Source organism: Scyliorhinus canicula, chromosome 1 (genome assembly GCF_902713615.1).
Source record: "Scyliorhinus canicula chromosome 1, sScyCan1.1, whole genome shotgun sequence".
In the NCBI taxonomy this organism is placed as follows: Eukaryota; Metazoa; Chordata; class Chondrichthyes; order Carcharhiniformes; family Scyliorhinidae; genus Scyliorhinus; species Scyliorhinus canicula.
Window position 1 is genome coordinate 76,982,623 of NC_052146.1, and position 24,612 is coordinate 77,007,234.

The window sequence follows — 24,612 nt, forward strand, 5'->3', positions numbered from 1 at the left end:
GGATTGATATACTGGGTTATGGGATTGATGATATCTGGGTTTATGGAGTTTGATATCTGGTTTATGGGGTTGATGATATCTGGGTTTATGGTGGGTTGATGATATCTGGGTTCATGGGATTGATGATATCTGGGTTTATGGGGTTGATGATCTGGGTTCATGGGGTTTGATATTGGGTTTATGGAGTTGATATCTGGGTTCATGGGGTTTGATGATATCTGGGTTTATGTGGTTGATGATATCTGGGTATATGGAGTTTGATATCTGGGTTTATGGGGTTTGATATCTGGGTTTATGGGGTTTGATATCTGGGTTTATGGGGTTGATGATATCTGGGTTAATGGGGTTGATATCTGGGTTTATGGGGTTTGATATCTGGGTTCATGGGGTTGATGATATCTGGGTTAATGGGGTTGATGATATCTGGGTTCATGGGATTGATGATATCTGGGTTTATGGGGTTGCTGATATCTGGGTTCATGGGGTTTGATATCTGGGTTTATGGAGTTTGATATCTGGGTTTATGGGGTTGATGATATCTGGGTTCATGGGGTTTGATATCTGGGTTTATGGGGTTTGATATCTGGGTTTATGGGGTTGATGATATCTGGGTTTATGGGGTTTGATATCTGGGTTTATGGGGTTGATGATATCTGGGTTTATGGGGTTGATGATATCTGGGTTCATGGGATTGATGATATCTGGGTTTATGGGGTTGATGATATCTGGGTTCATGGGGTTTGATATCTGGGTTTATGGAGTTTGATATCTGGGTTCATGGGGTTTGATGATATCTGGGTTTATGTGGTTGATAATATCTGGGTATATGGAGTTTGATATCTGGGTTTATGGGCTTTGATATCTGGGTTTATGGGGTTTGATATCTGGGTTTATGGGGTTGATGATAGCTGGGTTTATGGGCTTTGATATCTGGGTTTATGGGGTTGATGATATCTAGGTTTATGGGGTTGATGATATCTGGGTTTATGGGGTTGATGATATCAGGGTTTATGGGGTTTGATATCTGGGTTCATGGGGTTGATGATATCTGGGTTTATGGGGTTGATGATATCTGGGTTTATGGAGTTTGATATCTGGGTTAATGGGGTTGATATCTGTGTTTATGGGGTTGATGATATCTGTGTTTATGGGGTTGATGATATCTGGGTTTATGGGGTTTGATATCTGGGTTTATGGGGTTGATGATATCTGGGTTTATGGGGTTGATGATATCTGGGTTTATGGGGTTGATGATATCTGGGTTTATGGGATTGATGATATCTGGGTTTATGGGATTGATGATATCTGGGTTTATGGGGTTGATGATATCTGGGTTTATGGGGTTGATGATATCTGGGTTAATGGGGTTGATATCTGGGTTTATGGGGTTTGATATCTGGGTTCATGGGGTTGATGATATCTGGGTTTATGGGGTTGATGATATCTGGGTTCATGGGATTGACGATATCTGGGTTTATGGGGTTGCTGATATCTGGGTTCATGGGGTTTGATATCTGGGTTTATGGAGTTTGATATCTGGGTTTATGGGGTTGATTATATCTGGGTTCATGGGGTTTGATATCTGGGTTTATGGAGTTTGATATCTGGGTTTATGGGGTTGATGATATCTGGGTTTATGGGGTTTGATATCTGGGTTTATGGGGTTGATGATATCTGGGTTTATGGGGTTGATGATATCTGGGTTCATGGGATTGATGATATCTGGGTTTATGGGGTTGATGACATCTGGGTTTATGGGGTTGATGATATCTGGGTTTAGAGGGTTTGATATGTGGGTTTATTGGGTTTGATATCTGGGTTTATGGGGTTTTATATCTGGGTTTATGGGGTTTGATATCTGGGTGTATGGGGTTTGATATCTGGGTCTATGGGATTGATCATATGTGGGTTTATGGAGTTTGATATCTGGGTTCATGGGGTTTGATATCTGGGTTTATGGAGTTTGATATCTGGGTTTATGGGGTTGATTATATCTGGGTTCATGGGGTTTGATATCTGGGTTTATGGAGTTTGATATCTGGGTTTATGGGGTTGATGATATCTGGGTTTATGGGGTTTGATATCTGGGTTTATGGGGTTGATGATATCTGGGTTTATGGGGTTGATATCTGGGTTCATGGGATTGATGATATCTGGGTTTATGGGGTTGATGACATCTGGGTTTATGTGGTTGATGATATCTGGGTTTATGGAGTTTGATATCTGTGTTTATGGAGTTTGATATCTGGGTTTATGGGGTTTGATATCTGGGTTTATGGGGTTTGATATCTGGGTTTATGGGGTTGATGATAGCTGGGTTTATGGGCTTTGATATCTGGGTTTATGGAGTTTGATATCTGGGTTTATGGGGTTGATGATATCTGTGTTCATGGGGTTGATGATATCTGGGTTTATGGGGTTGTTGATATCTGGGTTTATGGGGTGGATGATATCTGGGTTTATGGGGTTGATGATATCTGGGTTTATGGGGTTGATGATATCAGGGTTTATGGGGTTTGATATCTGGGTTTATGGGGTTGATGATATCTAGGTTTATGGGGTTTGATATCTGGGCTTATAGAGTTTGATATCTGGGTTTAAGGGGTTGATGATATCTAGGTTTATGGGGTTTGATGTCTGGGTTTATGGGGTTGATGTTATCTGTGTTTATGGGGTTTGATATCTGTGTTTATGGGGTTGATGATATCTGGGTTTATGGGGTTTGATATCTGGGTTCATGGGGTTGATGATATCTGGGTTTATGGGGTTGATGATATCTGGGTTTATGGGGTTGATGATATCTGGGTTTATGGGATTGATGATATCTGGGTTTATGGGGTTTGATATCTGGGTTTATGGGGTTGATGATAGCTGGGTTTATGGGCTTTGATATCTGGGTTTATGGAGTTTGATATCTGGGTTTATGGGGTTGATGATATCTGTGTTCATGGGGTTGATGATATCTGGGTTTATGGGGTTGTTGATATCTGGGTTTATGGGGTTGATGATATCTGGGTTTATGGGGTTGATGATATCTGGGTGTATGGGGTTGATGATATCAGGGTTTATGGGGTTTGATATCTGGGTTTATGGGGTTGATGATATCTAGGTTTATGGGGTTTGATATCTGGGCTTATGGAGTTTGATATCTGGGTTTAAGGGGTTGATGATATCTAGGTTTATGGGGTTTGATGTCTGGGTTTATGGGGTTGATGTTATCTGTGTTTATGGGGTTTGATATCTGTGTTTATGGGGTTGATGATATCTGGGTTTATGGGGTTTGATATCTGGGTTTATGGGGTTGATGATATCTCGGTTTATGGGGTTGATGATATCTGGGTTTATGGGGTTGATGATATCTGGGTTTATGGGATTGATGATATCTGGGTTTATGGGATTGATGATATCTGGGTTTATGGAGTTTGATATCTGGGTTTATGGGGTTGATGATATCTGGGTTTATGGGGTTGATGATATCTGGGTTCATGGGATTGATGATATCTGGGTTTATGGGGTTGATGATATCTGGGTTCATGGGGTTTGATATCTGGGTTTATGGAGTTGATATCTGGGTTCATGGGGTTTGATGATATCTGGGTTTATGTGGTTGATGATATCTGGGTATATGGAGTTTGATATCTGGGTTTATGGGGTTTGATATCTGGGTTTATGGGGTTTGATATCTGGGTTTATGGGGTTGATGATATCTGGGTTAATGGGGTTGATATCTGGGTTTATGGGGTTTGATATCTGGGTTCATGGGGTTGATGATATCTGGGTTAATGGGGTTGATGATATCTGGGTTCATGGGATTGATGATATCTGGGTTTATGGGGTTGCTGATATCTGGGTTCATGGGGTTTGATATCTGGGTTTATGGAGTTTGATATCTGGGTTTATGGGGTTGATGATATCTGGGTTCATGGGGTTTGATATCTGGGTTTATGGGGTTTGATATCTGGGTTTATGGGGTTGATGATATCTGGGTTTATGGGGTTTGATATCTGGGTTTATGGGGTTGATGATATCTGGGTTTATGGGGTTGATGATATCTGGGTTCATGGGATTGATGATATCTGGGTTTATGGGGTTGATGATATCTGGGTTCATGGGGTTTGATATCTGGGTTTATGGAGTTTGATATCTGGGTTCATGGGGTTTGATGATATCTGGGTTTATGTGGTTGATAATATCTGGGTATATGGAGTTTGATATCTGGGTTTATGGGCTTTGATATCTGGGTTTATGGGGTTTGATATCTGGGTTTATGGGGTTGATGATAGCTGGGTTTATGGGCTTTGATATCTGGGTTTATGGGGTTGATGATAGCTGGGTTTATGGGCTTTGATATCTGGGTTTATGGGGTTGATGATATCTAGGTTTATGGGGTTGATGATATCTGGGTTTATGGGGTTGATGATATCAGGGTTTATGGGGTTTGATATCTGGGTTCATGGGGTTGATGATATCTCGGTTTATGGGGTTTGATATCTGGGTTTATGGGGTTTGATATCTGGGCTTATGGAGTTTGATATCTGGTTTTAAGGGGTTGTTGATATCTAGGTTTATGTGGTTTGATGTCTGGGTTTATGGGGTTGATGATATCTGGGTTTATGGGGTTGATGATACCTGGGTTCATGGGATTGATGATATCTGGGTTTATGGGATTGATGATATCTGGGTTTATGGGGTTGATGATATCTGGGTTTATGGAGTTTGATATCTGGGTTAATGGGGTTGATATCTGGGTTTATGGGGTTTGATATCTGGGTTCATGTGGTTGATGATATCTGGGTTTATGGGGTTGATGATACCTGGGTTCATGGGATTGATGATATCTGGGTTTATGGGGTTGATGATATCTGGGTTCATGGGGTTTGATATCTGGGTTTATGGAGTTTGATATCTGGGTTTATGGGGTTGATGATATCTGGGTTCATGGGGTTTGATATCTGGGTTTATGGAGTTTGATATCTGGGTTTATGGGGTTGATGATATCTGGGTTTATGGGGTTTGATATCTGGGTTTATGGGGTTTGATATCTGGGTTTATGGGGTTGATGATATCTGGGTTTATGGGGTTGATGATATCTGGGTATATGGGGTTTGATATCTGGGTTTATGGGGTTGATGATATCTGGGTTTATGGGGTTGATGATATCTGGGTTCATGGGATTGATGATATCTGGGTTTATGGGGTTGATGATATCTGGGTTCATGGGGTTTGATATCTGGGTTTATGGAGTTTGATATCTGGGTTCATGGGGTTTGATGATATCTGGGTTTATGTGGTTGATAATATCTGGGTATATGGAGTTTGATATCTGGGTTTATGGGCTTTGATATCTGGGTTTATGGGGTTTGATATCTGGGTTTATGGGGTTGATGATAGCTGGGTTTATGGGCTTTGATATCTGGGTTTATGGGGTTGATGATATCTAGGTTTATGGGGTTGATGATATCTGGGTTTATGGGGTTGATGATATCAGGGTTTATGGGGTTTGATATCTGGGTTCATGGGGTTGATGATATCTCGGTTTATGGGGTTTGATATCTGGGTTTATGGGGTTTGATATCTGGGTTTAAGGGGTTGATGATATCTAGGTTTATGTGGTTTGATGTCTGGGTTTATGGGGTTGATGTTATCTGTGTTTATGGGGTTTGATATCTGTGTTTATGGGGTTGATGATATCTGGGTTTATGGGGTTTGATATCTGGGTTTATGGGGTTGATGATATCTGGGTTTATGGAGTTGATGATATCTGGGTTTATGGGATTGATGATATCTGGGTTTATGGGGTTGATGATATCTGGGTTTATGGGGTTGATGATATCTGGGTTTATGGAGTTTGATATCTGGGTTAATGGGGTTGATATCTGGGTTTATGGGGTTTGATATCTGGGTTCATGGGGTTGATGATATCTGGGTTTATGGGGTTGATGATACCTGGGTTCATGGGATTGATGATATCTGGGTTTATGGGGTTGATGATATCTGGGTTCATGGGGTTTGATATCTGGGTTTATGGAGTTTGATATCTGGGTTTATGGGGTTGATGATATCTGGGTTCATGGGGTTTGATATCTGGGTTTATGGAGTTTGATATCTGCGTTTATGGGGTTGATGATATCTGGGTTTATGGGGTTTGATATCTGGGTTTATGGGGTTTGATATCTGCGTTTATGGGGTTGATGATATCTGGGTTTATGGGGTTGATGATATCTGGGTTCATGGGGTTGATGATATCTGGGTTTATGGGGTTGATGATATCTGGGTTTATGGGGTTGATGATATCTGTGTTCATGGGGTTGATGATATCTGTGTTTATCGGGTTGATAATATCTCGGTTAATGGGGTTGATGATATCTGGGTTTATGGGGTTGATGATATCTGGGTTTACATGGTTTGATATCTGTGTTTACGGGGTTTGATATCTAGGTTTATGGGGTTTGATATCTGGGTTTGTGGGGTTTGATATCTGGGTAATGGGGTTTGATATCTGGGTTTATGGGGTTTGATATCTGGGTTTATGGGGTTGATGATATCTGGGTTTATGGGATTGATGATATCTGGGTTTATGGGATTGATGATATCTGGGTTTATGGGGTTGATGATATCTGGGTTTATGGTGTTGATGATATCTGGGTTTATGGGGTTTGATATCTGTGTTCATGGTGTTGATGATGTCTGGGTTTATGGGGTTGATGATATCTGGGTTTATGGAGTTTGATATCTGGGTGTATGGGGTTGATGATATCTGGGTTTATGGGGTTTGATATCTGGGTTCATGGGGTTGATGATATCTGTGTTTATGGGGTTTGATATCTGGGTAATGGGGTTTGATATCTGGGTTTATGGGGTTTGATATCTGGGTTTATGGCGTTGATGATATCTGGGTTTATGGGATTGATGATATCTGGGTTTATGGGATTGATGATATCTGGGTTTATGGGGTTGATGATATCTGGGTTTATGGTGTTGATGATATCTGGGTTTATGGGGTTTGATATCTGTGTTCATGGTGTTGATGATGTCTGGGTTTATGTGGTTGATGATATCTGGATTTATGGGTTGATGATATCTGGGTTTATGGGGTTGATGATATGTGGGTTTATGGAGTTTGATATCTGGGTTCATGGGGTTTGATGATATCTGGGTTTATGGGGTTGATGATATCTGTGTTCATGGGGTTGATGATATCTGGGTTTATGGGGTTGTTGATATCTGGGTTTATGGGGTTGATGATATCTGGGTTTATGGGGTTGATGATATCTGGTTTTATGGGGTTGATGATATCTGGGTTTATGGGGTTTGATATCTGGGTTTATGGGGTTGATGATATCTAGGTTTATGGGGTTTGATATCTGGGTTTATGGGGTTTGATATCTGGGCTTATGGAGTTTGATATCTGGGTTTAAGGGGTTGATGATATCTAGGTTTATGGGGTTTGATGATATCTGGGTTCATTGAGTTTGATATCTGGGTTTACGGGGCTTGATATCTGGGTTTATGGAGTTTGATATCTCTGTTTATGGGGTTGATGATATCTGTGTTCATGGGGTTGATGATATCTGGGTTTATGGGGTTGATGATATCTAGGGTTATGGGGTTTGATGATATCTGAGTTTATGGGGTTTGATATCTGGGTTTATGGAGTTTGATATCTGGGTTTATGTGGTTGATGATATCTGGGTTTATGGGCTTGATGATATCTGGGTTTAAGGGGTTGATGATATCTAGGTTTATGGGGTTTGATGATATCTGGGTTCATGGGGTTTGATATCTGCGTTTACGGGGCTTGGTATCTGGGTTTATGGAGTTTGATATCTGGGTTTATGTGGTTGATGATATCTGGGTTTATGGGCTTGATGATATCTGGGTTTATGGGGTTTGATGATATCTGGGTTCATGGAGTTTGATATCTGGGTTTACGGGGCTTGATATCTGGGTTTATGGAGTTTGATATCTGGGTTTATGTGGTTGATGATATCTGGGTTTATGGGGTTGATGATATCTGGGTTTATGGAGTTTGATATCTCGGTTTATGGGGTTTGATACCTAGGTTTATGGGGTTGATGATATCTTGGTTTATGGGGTTGATGATATCTGGGTTTACGTGTTTTGATATCTGTGTTTTATGGGGTTTGATGATATCTGGGTTTACGGGGTTTGATATCTGTGTTTATGGGGTTTGATGATATCTGGGATTATGGGGTTGATGATATCTGGGTTTATGGGGTTGATGATATCTGGGTTTATGGGGTTTGATATCTGGGTCTATGGAGTTTGATATCTGGGTTTATGGGGTTGATGATATCTGTGTTTATGGGGTTGATGATATCTGCGTTTTTGGGGTTGATGATATCTGGGTTTATGGGGTTGATGATATCTAGGTTCATGGGGTTTGATGATATCTGAGTTCATGGGGTTTGATATCTGGGTTCATGGGTTTTGATATCTGGGTTTATGGGGTTTGATACCTAGGTTTATAGGGTTGATGATATCTTGGTTTATGGGGTTGATGATATCTGGGTTTACGGGGTTTGATATCTGTGTTTATGGGGTTTGTTGATATCTGGGTTTATGGGGTTGATGATATCTGGGTTTACGTGGTTTGATATCTGGGTTTACGGGGTTTGATGATATCTGGGTTTATGGGGTTGATAATATCTGGGTTTATGGGGTTTGATGATATCTGGGTTTATGGGGTTGATGATATCTGGGTTTAGGGGGCTGATGATATCTGGGTTTATGGGGTATGATATCTGGGTTTATGGGGTATGATATCTGGGTTTATGGAGTTTGATATCTGGGTTTATGGGGTTTGACATCTGGGTTTATGGGGTTGATGATATCTGGGTTTATGGGGTTGATGATATCTGGGTTTATGGGGTTGATGATATCTGGGTTTAGGGGGTTGATGATATCTGGGTTTATGGGGTTGATGATATCTGGGTTTATGGGGTTGATGATATCTGGGTTTATGGGGTTGATGATATCTGGGTTTATGGGGTTGATGATATCTGTGTTTATGGAGTTGATGATATCTTGGTCATGGAGTTGGCTTACATTAATCGTCTTCTCACTCTGGCAGTTGCACTTGTTTCTGAGCCAGAATGTTCTGGCTTTCAGTCCCAGTCCACGATTTGTTATGTGGGAAAACCTTGGGCTTGATTCTCCAAAAATGGGGTTATGTCCCCACGCAAGTGTGGAAACGCTGGAGTTTTACTCTGGATATTCCTTAAAATTATTAGCAGCAATTCTGCTACCTTGAAGGGCCTGGCAGGACCCCAGAGTGCTTCTCGCAGCTTCTGCTGCAGATACGGCCCCGGCACTTTCGAGTCCGCGCATGTGCACAGCGGCGGCCTCAAGCGGCCACGCCAAATGCGATGACGGAGGCAAACGTAATTTTCTCCATGCAGAGAAAGCTAGCCATGTCTGATAGCCAGGTCTCCGACTTCGGGGGCTTTGGGTCCCTCCACGTAACAGTATCCGTCTCCCGGCTACCAGGGAAGCAAAGGCCAGAACATCTGCCTCTTTCTCCTCCGGGATTCCCGGATCTTCCGACACCCCAAAAATGCCACCTCTGGACCCAGTGTCACCCTTGTTTTTAAAACCTTGGACATGAAGTCCGCATACCTCTGCCAAAATCCCCGAAGCTTTGGACATGTCCAAAATATGTGGGCATGGTTCGCCGGTTCTCCCGTACATTTTGAGCACCTGTCCTCCACCCCAAAGAATCTGCTCATCCAGGCCACTGTCATGTAAACCCGGTGAACAATTATCAGGCTGAGCCTGGCACATGTTGCAGACGTGTTGACTCTACTCAACGCGTCCGCCCATAGACCATCCTCTATCTCTCCTCCCAGCTCCTCCTCCCACTTACACTTCAGCTCCTCGGTCTGCGTCTCCTCCCACCCCATAAGCTCCTTATCGATGTCCAAGACGCTCCCCTCCCCTACACACCCTCTGGAAATGACCCTATCCTGAATCCCCCTCAGCGGTAGGAGCGGGAAGGTTGCCACCTGTTTACGAAGGAAGTACCACACCTGCAGATACCTGAATTTGTTTCCCCTCGCCGGCCCAAAGTTTTCCTCCAGCGCCCCCATACTCGGAAAGCTCCCCTCTATGTACACATCCCACATCCTTTCAAGCCCCGCTCTCGCCTGCCATACCTGGAATCCCCCATCCATAGTCCCCGGGGCAAACCGGTGGTTATCACAAATTGGAGCCCAGACCGATGATCCTACTGCTCCCATATGCCGCCTCCACTGGCCCCAAACTCTCAGGGCCGCCACCACCATGGGGCTGGTGGAGTACTGCGCTGGCAGGAGCGGCAGAGGCGCAGTTATCAACGCCCACTGACTGGTGCTCTGACAAGAAGCTGCCTCCATACGCACCCATGCCGACCACTCCCCCACCACCCACTTCCTGATCATGGCTGTATTCGCCGCCCAGTAATAGTTGCTAAAATTTTGCAGTGCCAGCCCGTCCTCTCCCCGGCTCCGCGGAAGCATTACCTTCCTTACCCGCGGGGTCTTGCCTGCCCAGGCGAAGCACGTGATGACCTTGTTGACCCGCTTAAAAAAGGACCACGGAATAAAAATGGGAAGACATTGAAATACAAATAGGAACCTTGGGAGGACCATCATTTTCACCGTTTGTACCCTTCCAGCTAGTGACAACAGAGTGCGTCCCATCTCCAGAAATCGTCCTTCATTTGGTCCACTAGCTGGGCAAGATTCAATTTATGCAGCCGATCCCATTCCCGCACCACATGGATGCCCAAGTAACAGCTCCCCCCAGTCGCCCCTCCTGTCCACTCGCCTGAACCACAAACATCTCACTCTTATCCATGTTTAGCTTATACCCGAAACCGGCCAAATTCCCCGAAAATCTTCATGATTTCCTCCATCCTCTCTACTGGGTCCGAAACGTACAGAAACAGATAATCCGCATATGAGCAAAACCCTGTGCGCCCCCCCCCCCCCCCCCCCCCCCCCCCCCCCCCCCCCCCCGCAAGGGACCAGTCCTCTCCAGCCCTTGACACAGTCGATAAAGCCCCACCCGATCCGAAACGTTCCAGTACTTCCCACAGATAATCCCATTCTACCCGATCAAAAGCCTTTTCTGCATCCATTGCGATCACTACCTCTACCTCCCTACCTTCCGGAGGCAACATGATCACATTTAACAGCCTTCTTACATTGGTCACCAACTGCCTACCCTTAACAAACCCTATCTGGTCCTCCCCAATAACGTCCGCAATACAGTCCTCAATCCTGGAGGACAAGATTTTAGCCAGCAACTTGGCATCCACATTCAGCAGGGAGATCGGCCTGTAGAACCCACACAGCTCTGGGTTCTTGTCCCGCTTAAGAATCAGCGAAATCATTGCCCGTGACATCGTCAGGGCAGCACCCCTCTTTCCCTTGCCTCATTGAACAGCCTCAACACCGGCCCCAATATCCCCGAGAACGTTTTATAAAACTCCACTGGGTACCCATCCGGACATGGGGCCTTACCCGCCTGCATGGTTTTCAAGCCCTCTACTATCTCTTCCAGGCCAATTGGGGCCCCCAGCCCTTCTACCCGCTCTCCGTCCACTGTCGGGAAATTCAGCCCCTCCAAGAAGTGCTTCATCCCCTCCGGCCCCGTAGGAAGTTCCGACTTGTACAGCCTGCTGTAAAATCTCTAAACGCCTTATTCACCCCTACCGAATTACCAAACAGGTTCCCCTCACCGTCCTTTACTTTCCCTATGTCCCTAGCTGCCTCCCTCTTCCTAAGCCACTGTGCAAGTATTCTGCTGACCTTCTCCCCATGTTCATAGATCGCCCCCCTCGCCTTTCTCAGCTGCTCCACCGCCCTCCCTGTGGTCAGCAAGCTAAACTCCGCCTGCAGCCTTCGCCGTTCCCTCAGGAGCCCTGCCTCTGGGGTCTCCGCATACTTCCTATTGATCTGTAGTATCTCCTTTACCAGTCTGTCCATCTCTGCCCTGTCTACCTTCTCCCTGTGGGCCCGTATCGAGATCAGCTCCCCCCTGACCACCGCCTTCAGTGCTTCCCAAAACACCGCTGCCGAAGTTTCCCCCGTGTCACTGACCTGCGGGTAGTTCTGAATGCATTTCCTCAGCCGCTCGCACACCCCTTTCATCCGCCAAAAGTCCCACATCTAGCCTCCAGTGCGGGCGCTGATTACTGTCTTTACTAACCTGCAGGTCAACCCAGTGCGGAGCATGGTCTGAGATTGTGATCGCTGAGTACCCAGTGTCCACAAACCCAGCCAGAAAGACCCTGCTCAAAATAAAGAAATCAATCCGGGAGTACACTTTATGCACGTGTGAGTAGAAGGAGAACTCCTTCGCCCCCGGCCACCCGAACCTCCACTCCATGGATCCCCCCCCCACCCCCATCAGCTCCATGAACCCTCTCAGTGCACCCTGCCCATTTTTGAGCTTGACCCGTCTAAGCCCGAGTCCATAACTGTATTGAAGTCCCCTCCCATGACCAACCTGTGTGAGTCCAGGTCCGATATCTTCCCCAGCATCCTCTTTATAAACTCCACATCATCCCATTTTGGCGCATATACATTCACTAATACCACCTGCACCCCCTCCAGTTTTCCACTGATCATGATATACCGACCTCCCACGCCCGAGACTATTCTACCCGCCTCAAACACCACCCACTTATTGATCAGGATCACGACCCCTCTAGTCCTTGAATCTAGTCCCAAATTAAACACCTGACTGACCCAGCCTTTCCTCAGTCCAACCTGATCCGTTATCTTAAGGTGCGTCTCCTGCAACATTACCATGTCCGCCTTCAATCCTCTATGATGTGCGAACACCGGCCCATTTAACCCTCAAACACTCCAGGTGATCAGCCTAGTTGAGGGACTCATTGCCTGCGCGCGCACCCCCCCCCCCCCCTCCTCGCCGATCAGTCATCCCCTCTTTTTAGGCCTGCCACCAGCACGTGATCCGCACCTCCACCGGTCCATCCCCAGGCAGCCCCTGCCCCCGACCTCCTCTCTGTCCCTCAGCCCAAGACCCTCCCTCGCCAGCAGAACATTCACCACCCCCCCAGCAACAACACCCTGTAACCCAATCCCTTTCCTAAATCAAACACATACACACCCCCCACTGCACTTCCAAGAGCTAGTTCACCCAGCTAGCTTGGTGGCCTCCATCCCTGGTGCCAGATAGTCTCCCACCTATTGTTCCCCGCCCCCGCTCATACAAACATACTCCAACATTAAACAATCCCCACACAATTGCCCAACCGAAAAACACCAAGGTCAAAACTAACACACCTCCATCCCCCAACAGTGCAAATGAAAACCTAAACTCACTCAGCTCTACTGCTGGTTGCAAGCAAAACGAGAAACATTTTACAAAAACAGAGAAACTAGAAACACGAACGTTGCAGCCAAATTCAAAAGTTCCCAGTCCTTCGCCAGCCCTTTCTTTCTTGCAAAGTCCAATGCGTCCTCAGGCAACATAAAGTAAAAGTGCCGATCCTCATGCGTGACCCAGAGACGGGGTGGGTACAACAGTCCAAATTTCACCTTTTTCTTGAAAAGGATCGCTCTGATCTGATTGAAGCGTGCCCTCATTCTGACCACCTCCACACTCAGGTCTTGGTAAACCCGCAGGATGCTATTGTCCCACTAACAGCTCCGTGTCGGCTTGGCCCACTGCAGAATACGCTCCTTATCCGAGAACCTGTGGAATCTCACCACCATAGCCCTCAGGGGGGTCTCCCATTCTCGGCTTCTTCGCAGGTGCTCTGTGAGCCCCATCCACCTCCAAGGGCAGGGAGAATGCCCCAGCCCCCAGCAGCTTCTCAAACATGCCTGTGACGTATGCCCTAGCGTCCATTCCTTCGGACCCCTCCGGGAGCCCGACAATTCTTAGCTTCTGCCAGCGGGACCTATTGTCTAGGTCCTCCACCTTCTCCAGGAGCTTCTTCTGCTGGTCCCTCAGCATCCCCACCTCCAGCTCCACCGCAGTTTGATGTTCCTCCTGCTCTGCCAGCGCCTTCTCCACCTTCTGGATCCCCTGATCCTGGGCATCTAACCTGAGCTCCAACCGCTCAGTCGCGGTTTTATCGGATCCAAGCAGTCCCGCAAAGCCCTCCTGAATGACTTGCATCAGCTGCTCCATAGACTGCTGGGTCGACAAGCCAGAGGTTCGCCCCTCCACCATGCTGTCCCCTGGTGCAACTACAGCCCAAGTCTTCTCTGTCTTCTAATTTCTGCCCTTACAAACACTTCCAATCCTTTTCTACATGCACCGCAGTTGGAATTCAGTAGAGAATTTCCACTAACATCCATTCTACAATTCAAGACCGTTAAAAAATCAGGAGAAAAGGTCCAAATGTCCGACCCGAGCGGGAGCCACCAAATGTGCGACTTACTCCTTCATAGCCGCCACTAGAAGTCCCTCCCCCCCCAGGTACTTGATCCCTCCACCAGGGCAGTCGTGGATTGAGTCCGCAGCCGCCACCCAAAGTTCCCGACGGTCAATACATGGTTAGAACCATGCCGTCGAGAACTCAGCCAGTTTTGCCTGCAGAATCATGGGGCCTCTGTCAATGGCTGCCCAGTCGCATCGGGTAATCCGCGCGTGAGAAATTTTCCGGGGACCAGAGAATCGCGGGAGCGATGCGGCTACGATTCTCACGTAAACGAGGATTCTCCGCCCCCACGCCGAACGCGATTTCAGCACGGGGCTGTGGAGAATCTGGCCCCTTGCCTTTGGGAAGACAAGCCAGCCAATATTGGAGCTGTTTGTGGCATGATTGGCATCTGGCTGTAAAACCACCCACCAAGTCCAAAAATGATGGTGGATATGAATGTACGTGGAGAGGGGCGATCAATCAGCTTTGTTGTGGCCCTATGTTACATCGGCAAAACTGATAGAGAGAGAAGCATAAGGTGGGATTTAGTGGCGTCAATATTCTTTACATCTTTTTCAGTTTATATTATCCCCCCTGACTGAAGTTCAGGAAGAGTCATCGTCCTTGGCTATAGGTACTGAGGACATCGTGCCACTGCCTGATCGCTTGGGGAAAAACATGTCTAACTGGAGCAGAGGAGATCATCATCAAGATAAGACATCGACAATACAGCTCAGTCAGGAACTGGGTGGAAATCCACTTGTATTTTTCCAACTGCAGACCACAGGAATGGGTCAGATTATTATATTATTTTCAGTTTTCTCTTCCCTTCCTCATTATGTGTGCTTTGATTGGTTAATAATCCTGTTTCCAGTGACTGGGAGGTAGAGTTAGCCTGGGCTCTGCTTCATGGAATTATTCATTACTCTAGGCTCAGGCGAATGACTGATGTTAAGTACAGGAATAGGCCATTTAGCCCCTCAAGCCTGTTTTGCAGTTCAATGAGATGTACGTGATCTAGATACATATAACCCCCTTAACACTATGTCCCTTATACCTTTGGTATTAAAAAAATTATCAATCCCAGTTTTAAAATTAACAATTGATCAAGCATCATTTTCCATTTGCAGCAAATGTTCCAAACTTCCATTGGCCTTTGTTTAGAATTACTTCCTAATTTGACTCATGAAAGGTCCGACTAATTTGGAGATCATGGGCATGATTCAGCCATCGGGTTGTGCCTGGCTGGGTGTGGCGGTGAATCACGGCCGAGGCCCAAATCGGGCTTTGCACTGAGCTGATCGCGGGTCATCCGCTAGGTGGTACCCGGCACGATTGGGATCACGCCCTCACTGGGCACGTGAAGCAGCAGTGCTAACCACTGCACCACCGTGCTGCCCACAGGAAAAACATACTTGACGTCATCCTCACCATAAAAGGGAGGGTGAGGGCAGCACGGTGGCCTAGTGGTTAGCTCAACCGCCTCACGGCGCTGAGGTCCCAGGTTCGATCCCGGCTCTGGGTCGCTGTCCGTGTGGAGTTTGCACATTCTCCCCGTGTCTGCGTGGGTTTCGCCCCCACAACCCAAAAATGTGCAGAGTAGGTGGATTGGCCACGCTAAATTGCCCCTTAATTGGAAAAAATAATTGGGTAATCTAAATTTATAAAAATAAAAAATAAAAAAAATAAAAGGGAGGGTGAGGGGGGTATGAAGGGTGGGGGTGGCGAAGGCAGTATTTAGGAGCCTCATGAAGGTTGGGGAGGTAAGAGGGGGTCCTGAAAAGCGGGGCAAAAGGGAGGGTGAACAGCCTGTAAGGGAGGAGGCCCCTCAGTGACCCCATAGTGGGTTGTCCTCACTAGAGGGGTGCAGGTGGAGGTTAATACTCATGTGTGTGGGAGGTGACATTGTGGGTGGGGGGTGTGGGGGGACCCTCAAGATCACTTAGAGATAGGGGCACCCTTTCAAAATGTCATCCTGATTTCTATGGTGCTGGTGTGGCTGGCAGTTTCAGCTCCTCACTGCTGACAATTCGAAATGTGGGCTGGACCAAGGAGAAACTTCCCAACACCCAAAGAAATGACACATGGGTGAATCCAGGTCTGGATCTCACCCAAACATCTGGCAAGAAACAGCTCGCCAAACCCGCCCAAAATGACACTTGGCTGAATCATGCCCTGTGTGCCCTTGACTCCTCAATCAGCAGAAAAGGTTTCTTTCTAGTTACCCCCTTCCATTAATACCTTAAACCTCAATCAAATCACCCCTTATCAGTCTAAATTCCAAAGAATACAGTCCTAGTTTGTGTAATCAGACCTCATAATTTAATTGAGTCCAACTCTCACTCTGCACTCCTTCCAAGGTCAATATGTTCTGTGGTGAATTTAGTCTGAACTCTGGTTAGCAGGAGGTGCATGTTCGGGTTCTGGTGACTGGCAGACTCTGGGAACAAGAACAGATCTGAGTCCTGTTTAGTGAAATTATCCATTAGTGTGTGCTCCGGTTAGTGGGATTATTAATTATTGTGGGTTCTGGTTCATGGCATAATTAGTCTGTGCTCGGGTTAGTCTGCATTCTGGTTAATGAGGGGTGTAATTAGTCAATATTCTAGTTAGTGAGTGGTGCAGGTATTCTGGGTGTAAGCTACTTGGTGGTTCAGTTGGATTCTGATTAGTGAAATTTGTAATTAGGAAGTGCTCTAGTTACTAGGAAGTGCAGTTAATTTGATTTGTTTTCTGGGAAGTTGAGTTATCTGATGCTTGTGGAATAATTAATTAATTAGTGTGGCTGCAGTTACTGGGAGGTGCAGTTAATCTGGGCTCTGGCTCATGGATTATTAACTAGAACACAAACTAATGTACAAGTGCTGTAGTGTATCTCAGCGCTGGTTACTGGGAAGTATTGTATTTTTTAAATTTTAGTGTACCCAATTACTTTTTTTCCAATTAAGGGACAATGTTAGCACGGCCAATTCACCTAACCTGCACATCTTTTGGGTTGTGGGGGTGAAACCCACACAGACACGGGGAGAATGTGCAAACTCCACACCAACAGTGACCCAGGGCTGGGATTCGAACCCGGGTCCTCAGCGCCGTAGTCCCAGTGCTAGCCACTGCACCGCATGCAGCCTGGGATGTATTGTTTAGTAGTCACAGAGGAGCCCGGAAAGGAGAGTTAAAATTAAAGGTTTATTGCCTGATGGAACCATCAATTCACTAGACACGTGCTTTAAGATATGAACAGTGGTTTTAATCTACTTACAACAGAGCCAGCCTGTTCCGCGTTGAACTCTCGATGAACTGAACGACTGGCTCTGAGCATTGGTATTTATACAGCAGTCCAGGGGGAGGAGTCGTGGGCAGAGCCAAGGGTGGAGCCCTGTACAAACTACTAAGCATTCCCAGCGCTACTCCCCCTAGTGGTCGGGCAACACAACTGCGCTTACAAATGCATGGTCTCATGTATATACAATAGTGTGAATTACGGAGTTACATTCACCACATTGCCAAAGTAAAGTATATACATGTAACAGTCCCAGCCCATACTACCCTGCAGCTTAGCTCCTACCTGGGCCTTCTTTTAATGCCCAGAGCTAACTATGGGCAGAGGCCCATTAGTGGGGGAGCACATACTCCACAAGGCTCACAACTGGGTCTTCCCTGTGGGTCTCATAACATATTGTTCGTCTGTCTTGGGTTACTGGAACTATTAATTGGTGACTCAGTTAATGATAGTTGTAGTTAGTCTGGGCTGTGGTTGTAGAATAATTCACTAGAATCCTTAGAGTGCTGAAGGATGCCATTTGGCTGATCAAGTCTGCACTGATCCTTCAAAAGCCCACCGGACCAAGGTCCAATCCCCCACCCTATCCCTGTAACCCCACCCAACCTTTTGACACTAAGCAGCAATTTAACATGGCTAATCCACCTAATCTGCACATCCTTAAACTGGGAGGAAACTGGAGCACCCGGAGGAAACCCACGCAGACATGGGGAGAAAGTACAAACTCCACACACACCACCACCCAAGGACGGAATTGAAACTGGGTCCCTGGTGCTGTGAGGCAGCAGTGCTAACCATTGTGTAGGTGGGGTTTCAGTTAGTAGAATTATGAATTAGTCTGAACTCTAGTTTACTGCCAATTAGTCTGGTTAATGGGAGGTAAGTTAGCCAGATCTTTAGTCAGCAGAATGATGAATTAGTCTGGGCCCGGATTTCAACGACTGATTTCTTTTATTTTAATAAACATTTTATTGAGGTTTTTAAAAAATATTTTTATTCTCCTTTTTCACATTTTCTCCCAAATTTACACCCACCAACAATAAACAATAATCAGCAACAAATATGTCATAACAATATTTCCCCATAACAATAACAACGATCCCATCCTCCCACCAAACCCTAAACATCAGCCTGCATGTTCACATAAACAATTGACAAAAAGGAATTGGGGATCACCCATAGACACCCTTAATACACACAGCTCCCCTCCCCCCCAACTAATGTTCAATGTTATCCAGTTCTTGAAGGTGCATAATGAATAATGCCCATAACTTGTAGAACCCCTCCATCCTTCCCCTCAGGTCAAACTTAACCTTCTCAAGAGTCAAGAATTCCAACAGATCCCCCAGCCACGCCAGGGCACAGGTTGGAGAAGCTGCTCTCTATCCCAGCAGGATTCGTCTTCAGGTGATCAATGATGCGAAGGCTACGAAATCTGCCTCCTCACCTGTTTCCAATCCTGGCTGGCATGACACCCCGAATATGGCCTCCCGGAGACCCGAGTCTAGTTTCACGTGCACCACCTTGGAAGTTACCCCTACTCTCCAGAGCACCTCATACCAGACCCCCTCCTCTATAACCTCTCCCAACTCTTCCTCCCACTTTGATTTGATCCCTTCCAGTGGTGCATTATCCTCTTCCAAAATAGCTCCGTACACCGCTGACACTACTGCCTTCTCCAGTCCCCTTGTCGTCAGCACCTCCTCCAGCAATGTGGAGCCCATACTTCGCTTCCAGCTCCTTCAATCCTGCAAACCGACCCCTAAGAAACAAATCTTTTAGCATCTTAATCCCCTTCTCTTCCCATTTCCAGAAAATTCCATCCTACCTCCCTGGCTCAAATCTGTTCCCTTGACCCGGCCCCCAATCTGAAGTGTTGGCGAAACTGCCTCCAGATTTTCAATGAAGCTATTATTACCGGACTCCCTGAGTATTTCCCCGGAGGTATCGGGAGCGGGGCCATTGCTAGTGCTTTCAGTCCCGACCCCCTGCACAAACTCTCCTCAATTCTGACCTACTGGGAATCAACCCCTCTGACCCAGCTCTGCATCTTCTCCACATTCGCCACCCAGTAGTAGTACATCAGGTTCGGGAGACCCAAACCCCCTCCCTCCTTCCCCTCTGTAGCAGCACCTTTCTAACTCTGGCCACCTTCCCTCCTCACATGCACAAGGTAATCCTTCCCTCAATCTCCCTGAAATGAGCCTTTGGCAGGAAAATCAGTAGGCATTGAAAAATAAACAAAGAATCGAGACAACACATTAATTTTATTCATCACATGCACCCGCCCTGCCAGTGACAGAGGGTGACCATCCCACCTTGCCAGATCGGATTTCACTCTCCCCACAAAACTAGTGATATTGTACCTGCGAAGCCTCCCCCACTCCTGGGCAACCTGCACCCCCAGATACCGAAAGCGAGTCCCTGCCCTACGGAATGGCAACTCCCCCTCCCCCACCCCTGCCGAGACACCACAAAGTACTCACTCTTGTCCAGGTTTATCTTGTACCCTGAGAAAGACCCAAATACTCGCAGTGGCTCCAATATTCCCCCTATTGACACACTCGGTTCCGACACATACAGCAGCTTATGCGGCATATAAGGACACCCTATGCTCCATCCCCCGCCGCACACTATTCCTTTCCATGCTTCCAAACTTCTTAATGCGATGGCCAACGGCTCAATCGCAAGTGCAAACAGCAGGGGGGACATAGGACATCCCTGCCTTGTCCCACAGTAGAGAGAAAAGTATCTTGAGCTGATGTTGTTTATGCGGATGATGTGTTGGGTGCTCTGGATCCGTGGAACACATACAGGCTACCAACACTTAAAATAGTACAACACTATTTTATTAAGCTAGAAACTGTTGAACATACTTTCACTGTGGGTTAACACAATGTTAGATTAAACTAAAGACCTATGCCTATCCTAACCAGTCTATTCACTCAGCACATGGTGAGGATCTGTGCTGTAGGCTGTAAGCTCTGTCCTTCGGAGATGCTGCATATAGAATGAGCGGAAAGACTGATGCCCTCTGTCTTTATAGTGAGTGTGCTCTAACTGGTGATTGGCTGCGGTGTTGTGCACGTTGATTGGTCTTGCTGTGTGTCAATCAGTATGTGTGTCTGCACCATGATATACTGGTGTATATTATGACAGCGGACATTCGCCCTCGGCTCCTTACATAGTAGCTTTACCCAGTTCACAAATCTTGATCCAATCCCAAACCACTCCAGAACTGCCATCAAGTACCCCCATTCTACCCGGTCAAACGCCTTCTCGGCGTCCAATGCCACAACCACCTCTGTTTCCTTCCCTTCCGCAGGTGCCATAACGACGTTCAAAACCCTCCTAATGTTCGAAAAAAAGCTGCCTCCCTCTCACGAACCCAGTCTGATCCTCACCTATCACCTTCGGGAGGCACTCCTCCAGCCTACCCGAAGTACCTCCTCCAATACTTTTGCATCCACATTCAGAAGTGATATGGGCCTAGACGACCCACACTCCGTTGGATCCTTATCTTTTTTTAGCAACAGTGAAATCGATGCCTGCCCCAAGGTTTGTAGCAACACCCTCTTCCCTATCGCCTCTTCAAACATCCCCACCATCAGGGGTGCCAGGTAATCCTTGAATTTTTTATAATATTCCACCGGAAACCGATCCGGCCCTGCCTTATTGAGGTATTTTTGGCATTACAACAACAACAACAAAATAAACAATGTACATGAATCTACAAACATAGTGCAAAAAATGTCTCCCTCCCGATAACTGATTTCTTTTCAGGTGCTTATTGGTTACTTGTCCATGCCTTTGCTAAAACCAGAAGTGGGCAGGCTTGGATCTAGATTTTAAAGTATTAACATTTTAACTTTCCACCCAACTCAGGCCCACCTGAGTATGGGGGTTAAAATTCCTCCCGTCGTCTCCAGAATTGAGTCTGGGGCATTCGACTGGATCCAGTTTTCAATTTATGGGGTCTTGTTTAATTTGGGGGTATGTGATCTTTTGTTGGTTTGTCTAGTTTGGTTGTGGTTCAAAAGAGATCAGATTTGGGGTGGATTGTAACCCCCAACTCAAATGATAAATGTGTGTATTTAAGAATGTGTTATTGGCTTCTGTAGATGTAGGTAATATTGAACAACCCAAGTCAAAACATGACATCTTCCCTGACTGGACACTGATAAAGTGTTGTACACTGCCCTTCCCCAAACTCCAAGTCTTTCCAGCTGGGTGAGACGGCACTTTCCTGGTTCCATTATTTAACCATTGAGACCACCTCCTGCAATGGTTTCTTTTGCCACTCCTCCGACCTTTGTGGCCCCAGGAGTCTATCCTTGCCCCCCCTCCCATTTTTCAGCCACATGCTGCCCAAAGACAGCATCATCCGAACACACAGCATCCATGTGCATGGTGAAGGCATCCACCTCACCACCTTATCACTGCCTGTATTGTAAAACTGCTTGTTCAATCTAGGATGACCCACAATTTTCTCATTGGGCGGCAAACCTCTCCCACAAACTCTATAGATTCCAATTTCCTGCACTCTTTTCTCCCCACACTCCATGGCCATTTTTTCAGCGCATGCCATCTACACTCTCCCCATCAAACATCCCAGGACAGGCACAGCATGGGGTTAGGTACAGAATAAAGCTCCCTCTACACTTTCCTCATCAAACAATCCCTGGCCAGGTACAGGACCGGGTTTGATACAGAAAGAAGTTTCCTCTACATTTCCCCTTCAAATGCTCTCAGGGCAGGTACAGCATGGGGTTCGATACAAAGGCTTCTGTGAATTAAAATTCTTGCCGTTAGTTAATGGCTGCGCTAACACACAATATATAATTATTTGACTTTCAGAAGAAAGAAATGATATTGTGCAGCTGTCGGCAGTGAGTGGTGAGAAGATCTTCAATAAATACATCATGCCCAGCATTCCCATGATGGAAGCAGCAGCAGCCATTACTGGAATCCAGGTGATGGATGGAATCCTGTACCTGAGAGGAGAACCTCAGCCAACCTGCAGCCTCCAGGAGGCCATGGCAGCTTTCTTGCAGTTCCTGCAGTCGCTGGACCGGCCTCTGTTAGCAGGCCACAATATCTGGATCCGTGACTGTCAAATTCTCTACAAGGCATGGGGCGACCTCTTCATGAAAGATCAGTTTGTCAGATGTATAAGTGGATTCCTCGATACACTATGGCTATCCAGGAATATTGTTCCTAGATCAATGGTCAAGAACTATAAGCTGAAACATTTAGTCACAGTCTGTGTTGGGGAAGTATTTCTTGATGGAACTCTGAGCGATGTAAGAGCCTTGCAGGAACTGTACTGGGTTCTAAGTCCCACTCCTGGGCACATCCAGAGGAGTTGGTTTTCTTTTTCTCAGCTGGAGTGCAGAGTAACCCTGCAGCCGTTGTTTGATCAGCATATGATATCCCGCCTCGTTGCTGATCAACTTGCTTTTAAGGAAGTCAGCCTGACTATCCTGCAGTTGGCTCACCATAATGATTCACAGTCCGGCCTCCGAGATCTGTTCAGTACTTTGGACAATCTGGGACTCACAAACCCCCAGGTGGCCATTGAGAGCATTCGGTCCTACTTAGAGATTCTGAGCTCGAAAAAGACGCTGCGTAGGTGTCATAGGCATGTGAGTCATACCCTAAAGGTGGAGAATGAATTAAATAATGGTTAACCAGCAGTTGTGGCAAGTGTAAGTCCTGTGGGAGGTCATAGAGCCACTTGATTATCCAATTAAGGAATGTAGGAATGAATGAATGAATGAAAATTGCTTATTGTCACAAGTAGGCTTCAAATGAAGTTACTATGAAAAGCTCCTAGTCGCCACATTCCAGCGCCTGTTCAGGGAGGCTAGTATGGGAATTTAGTCCGCGCTGTTGTCCTTGGTCTGCTTTACAAGCCAGCTATTTAGCCAACTGTGCTAAACCAGCCCCTTAAGCTCTTTTAAGCTCCTGTCAATAGATTGTCTGCTCAGCTATGTTCTACAGTGTAGGTCACAACCTTGGGGTGTACCTCTTTGCTACCAGAGTACTGGATTACATCCATTAGGCTTTGGGTCAAAATCCTGGAACTCCCTCCCACCCACAGTAGTGAGGGTGCACCTGTACCACATGAACTGTGTTGCAAGTTTAAGGACCGCCATCTTCATTAGTGTGCGTTTCTTTGAGAGGCTTTTATTGATTTGATCTTGGGATGTCAGGCCTATAGCATGGTCACATGACCATGGAAAGCCTGAGGTGTCAATCAGACAGGTTACATTTCAAATCCTGAACATCCCCCTCCTTTCATATTGAACTAAAAATACAAACGCCCCCTTTTTCCTATACTGAACAAAAGACACATGTCCATGCAAGATCCTGTTACCCCTTGTCGCTCTATGCCAATGACCTCGTGCTGTATGTTTTGGATCCGTTGGAGAGTATGGGAATGATTATGGGCCTGTTGGGGAGGTTTGGAGGGTTCTCGGGATACAAGCTGAATATAGGAAAAAGCGAGGTATTCCCGGTGAATGAGCTGGCACAGCGGGCTAATTTAGGGTGGGTGCTATTTACGGCAGCATTGCCAATTGCTCTCAGTAGGTATTCGGGGAGCCTGGTGGTCCAGTCCACAGTGAAGATATGGAATCGGCTGAGGAGGCATTTTAGGGTGGAAGGGATGTCGGTGCTAACGCCGCTGTGCGAGAATCATGGGTTTGAGCCAGGAGGGATGGATAGTGTATACAGGAGGTGGACGGAAGTGAGGCTGGTAAAGGTGAGGGATTTGTATTTGGAGGAAAGGTTCACCAGTCTGGAGAAGCTAAGGGAGAAGGTAGAGCTGCTGACGGGTAGTGAGTTCAGGTATCTACAGGTTAGGAACTTTGCATGAAAGGTCTGGAAGGGGTTCCCTAGATTGCCGGGAAACACCCTGCTGGAG

The 24,612-nt window shown here is 46.4% G+C and overlaps 1 protein-coding gene across 2 annotated transcripts in view; it reads left to right on the plus strand.

Moving 5' to 3' along the window:
- The window catches only part of LOC119964186 (protein PML-like), a 66,392-nt gene extending 41,973 nt beyond the window's left edge, over positions 1–24,419 (plus strand). Inside the window, exons 9-10 of one of the 2 annotated variants that reach the window (XM_038793477.1) lie at positions 14,984–15,197; positions 22,542–24,419. In XM_038793477.1, coding sequence (XP_038649405.1) covers positions 14,984–15,197; positions 22,542–23,374 — 1,047 coding nt within the window. In that variant the 3' untranslated portion in view covers positions 23,375–24,419. The remainder of the gene's footprint in view (positions 1–14,983; positions 15,198–22,541) is intronic. The other variant, XM_038793480.1, reaches the window with a different exon arrangement.
- The last annotated feature ends 193 nt before the right edge of the window (positions 24,420–24,612 follow it).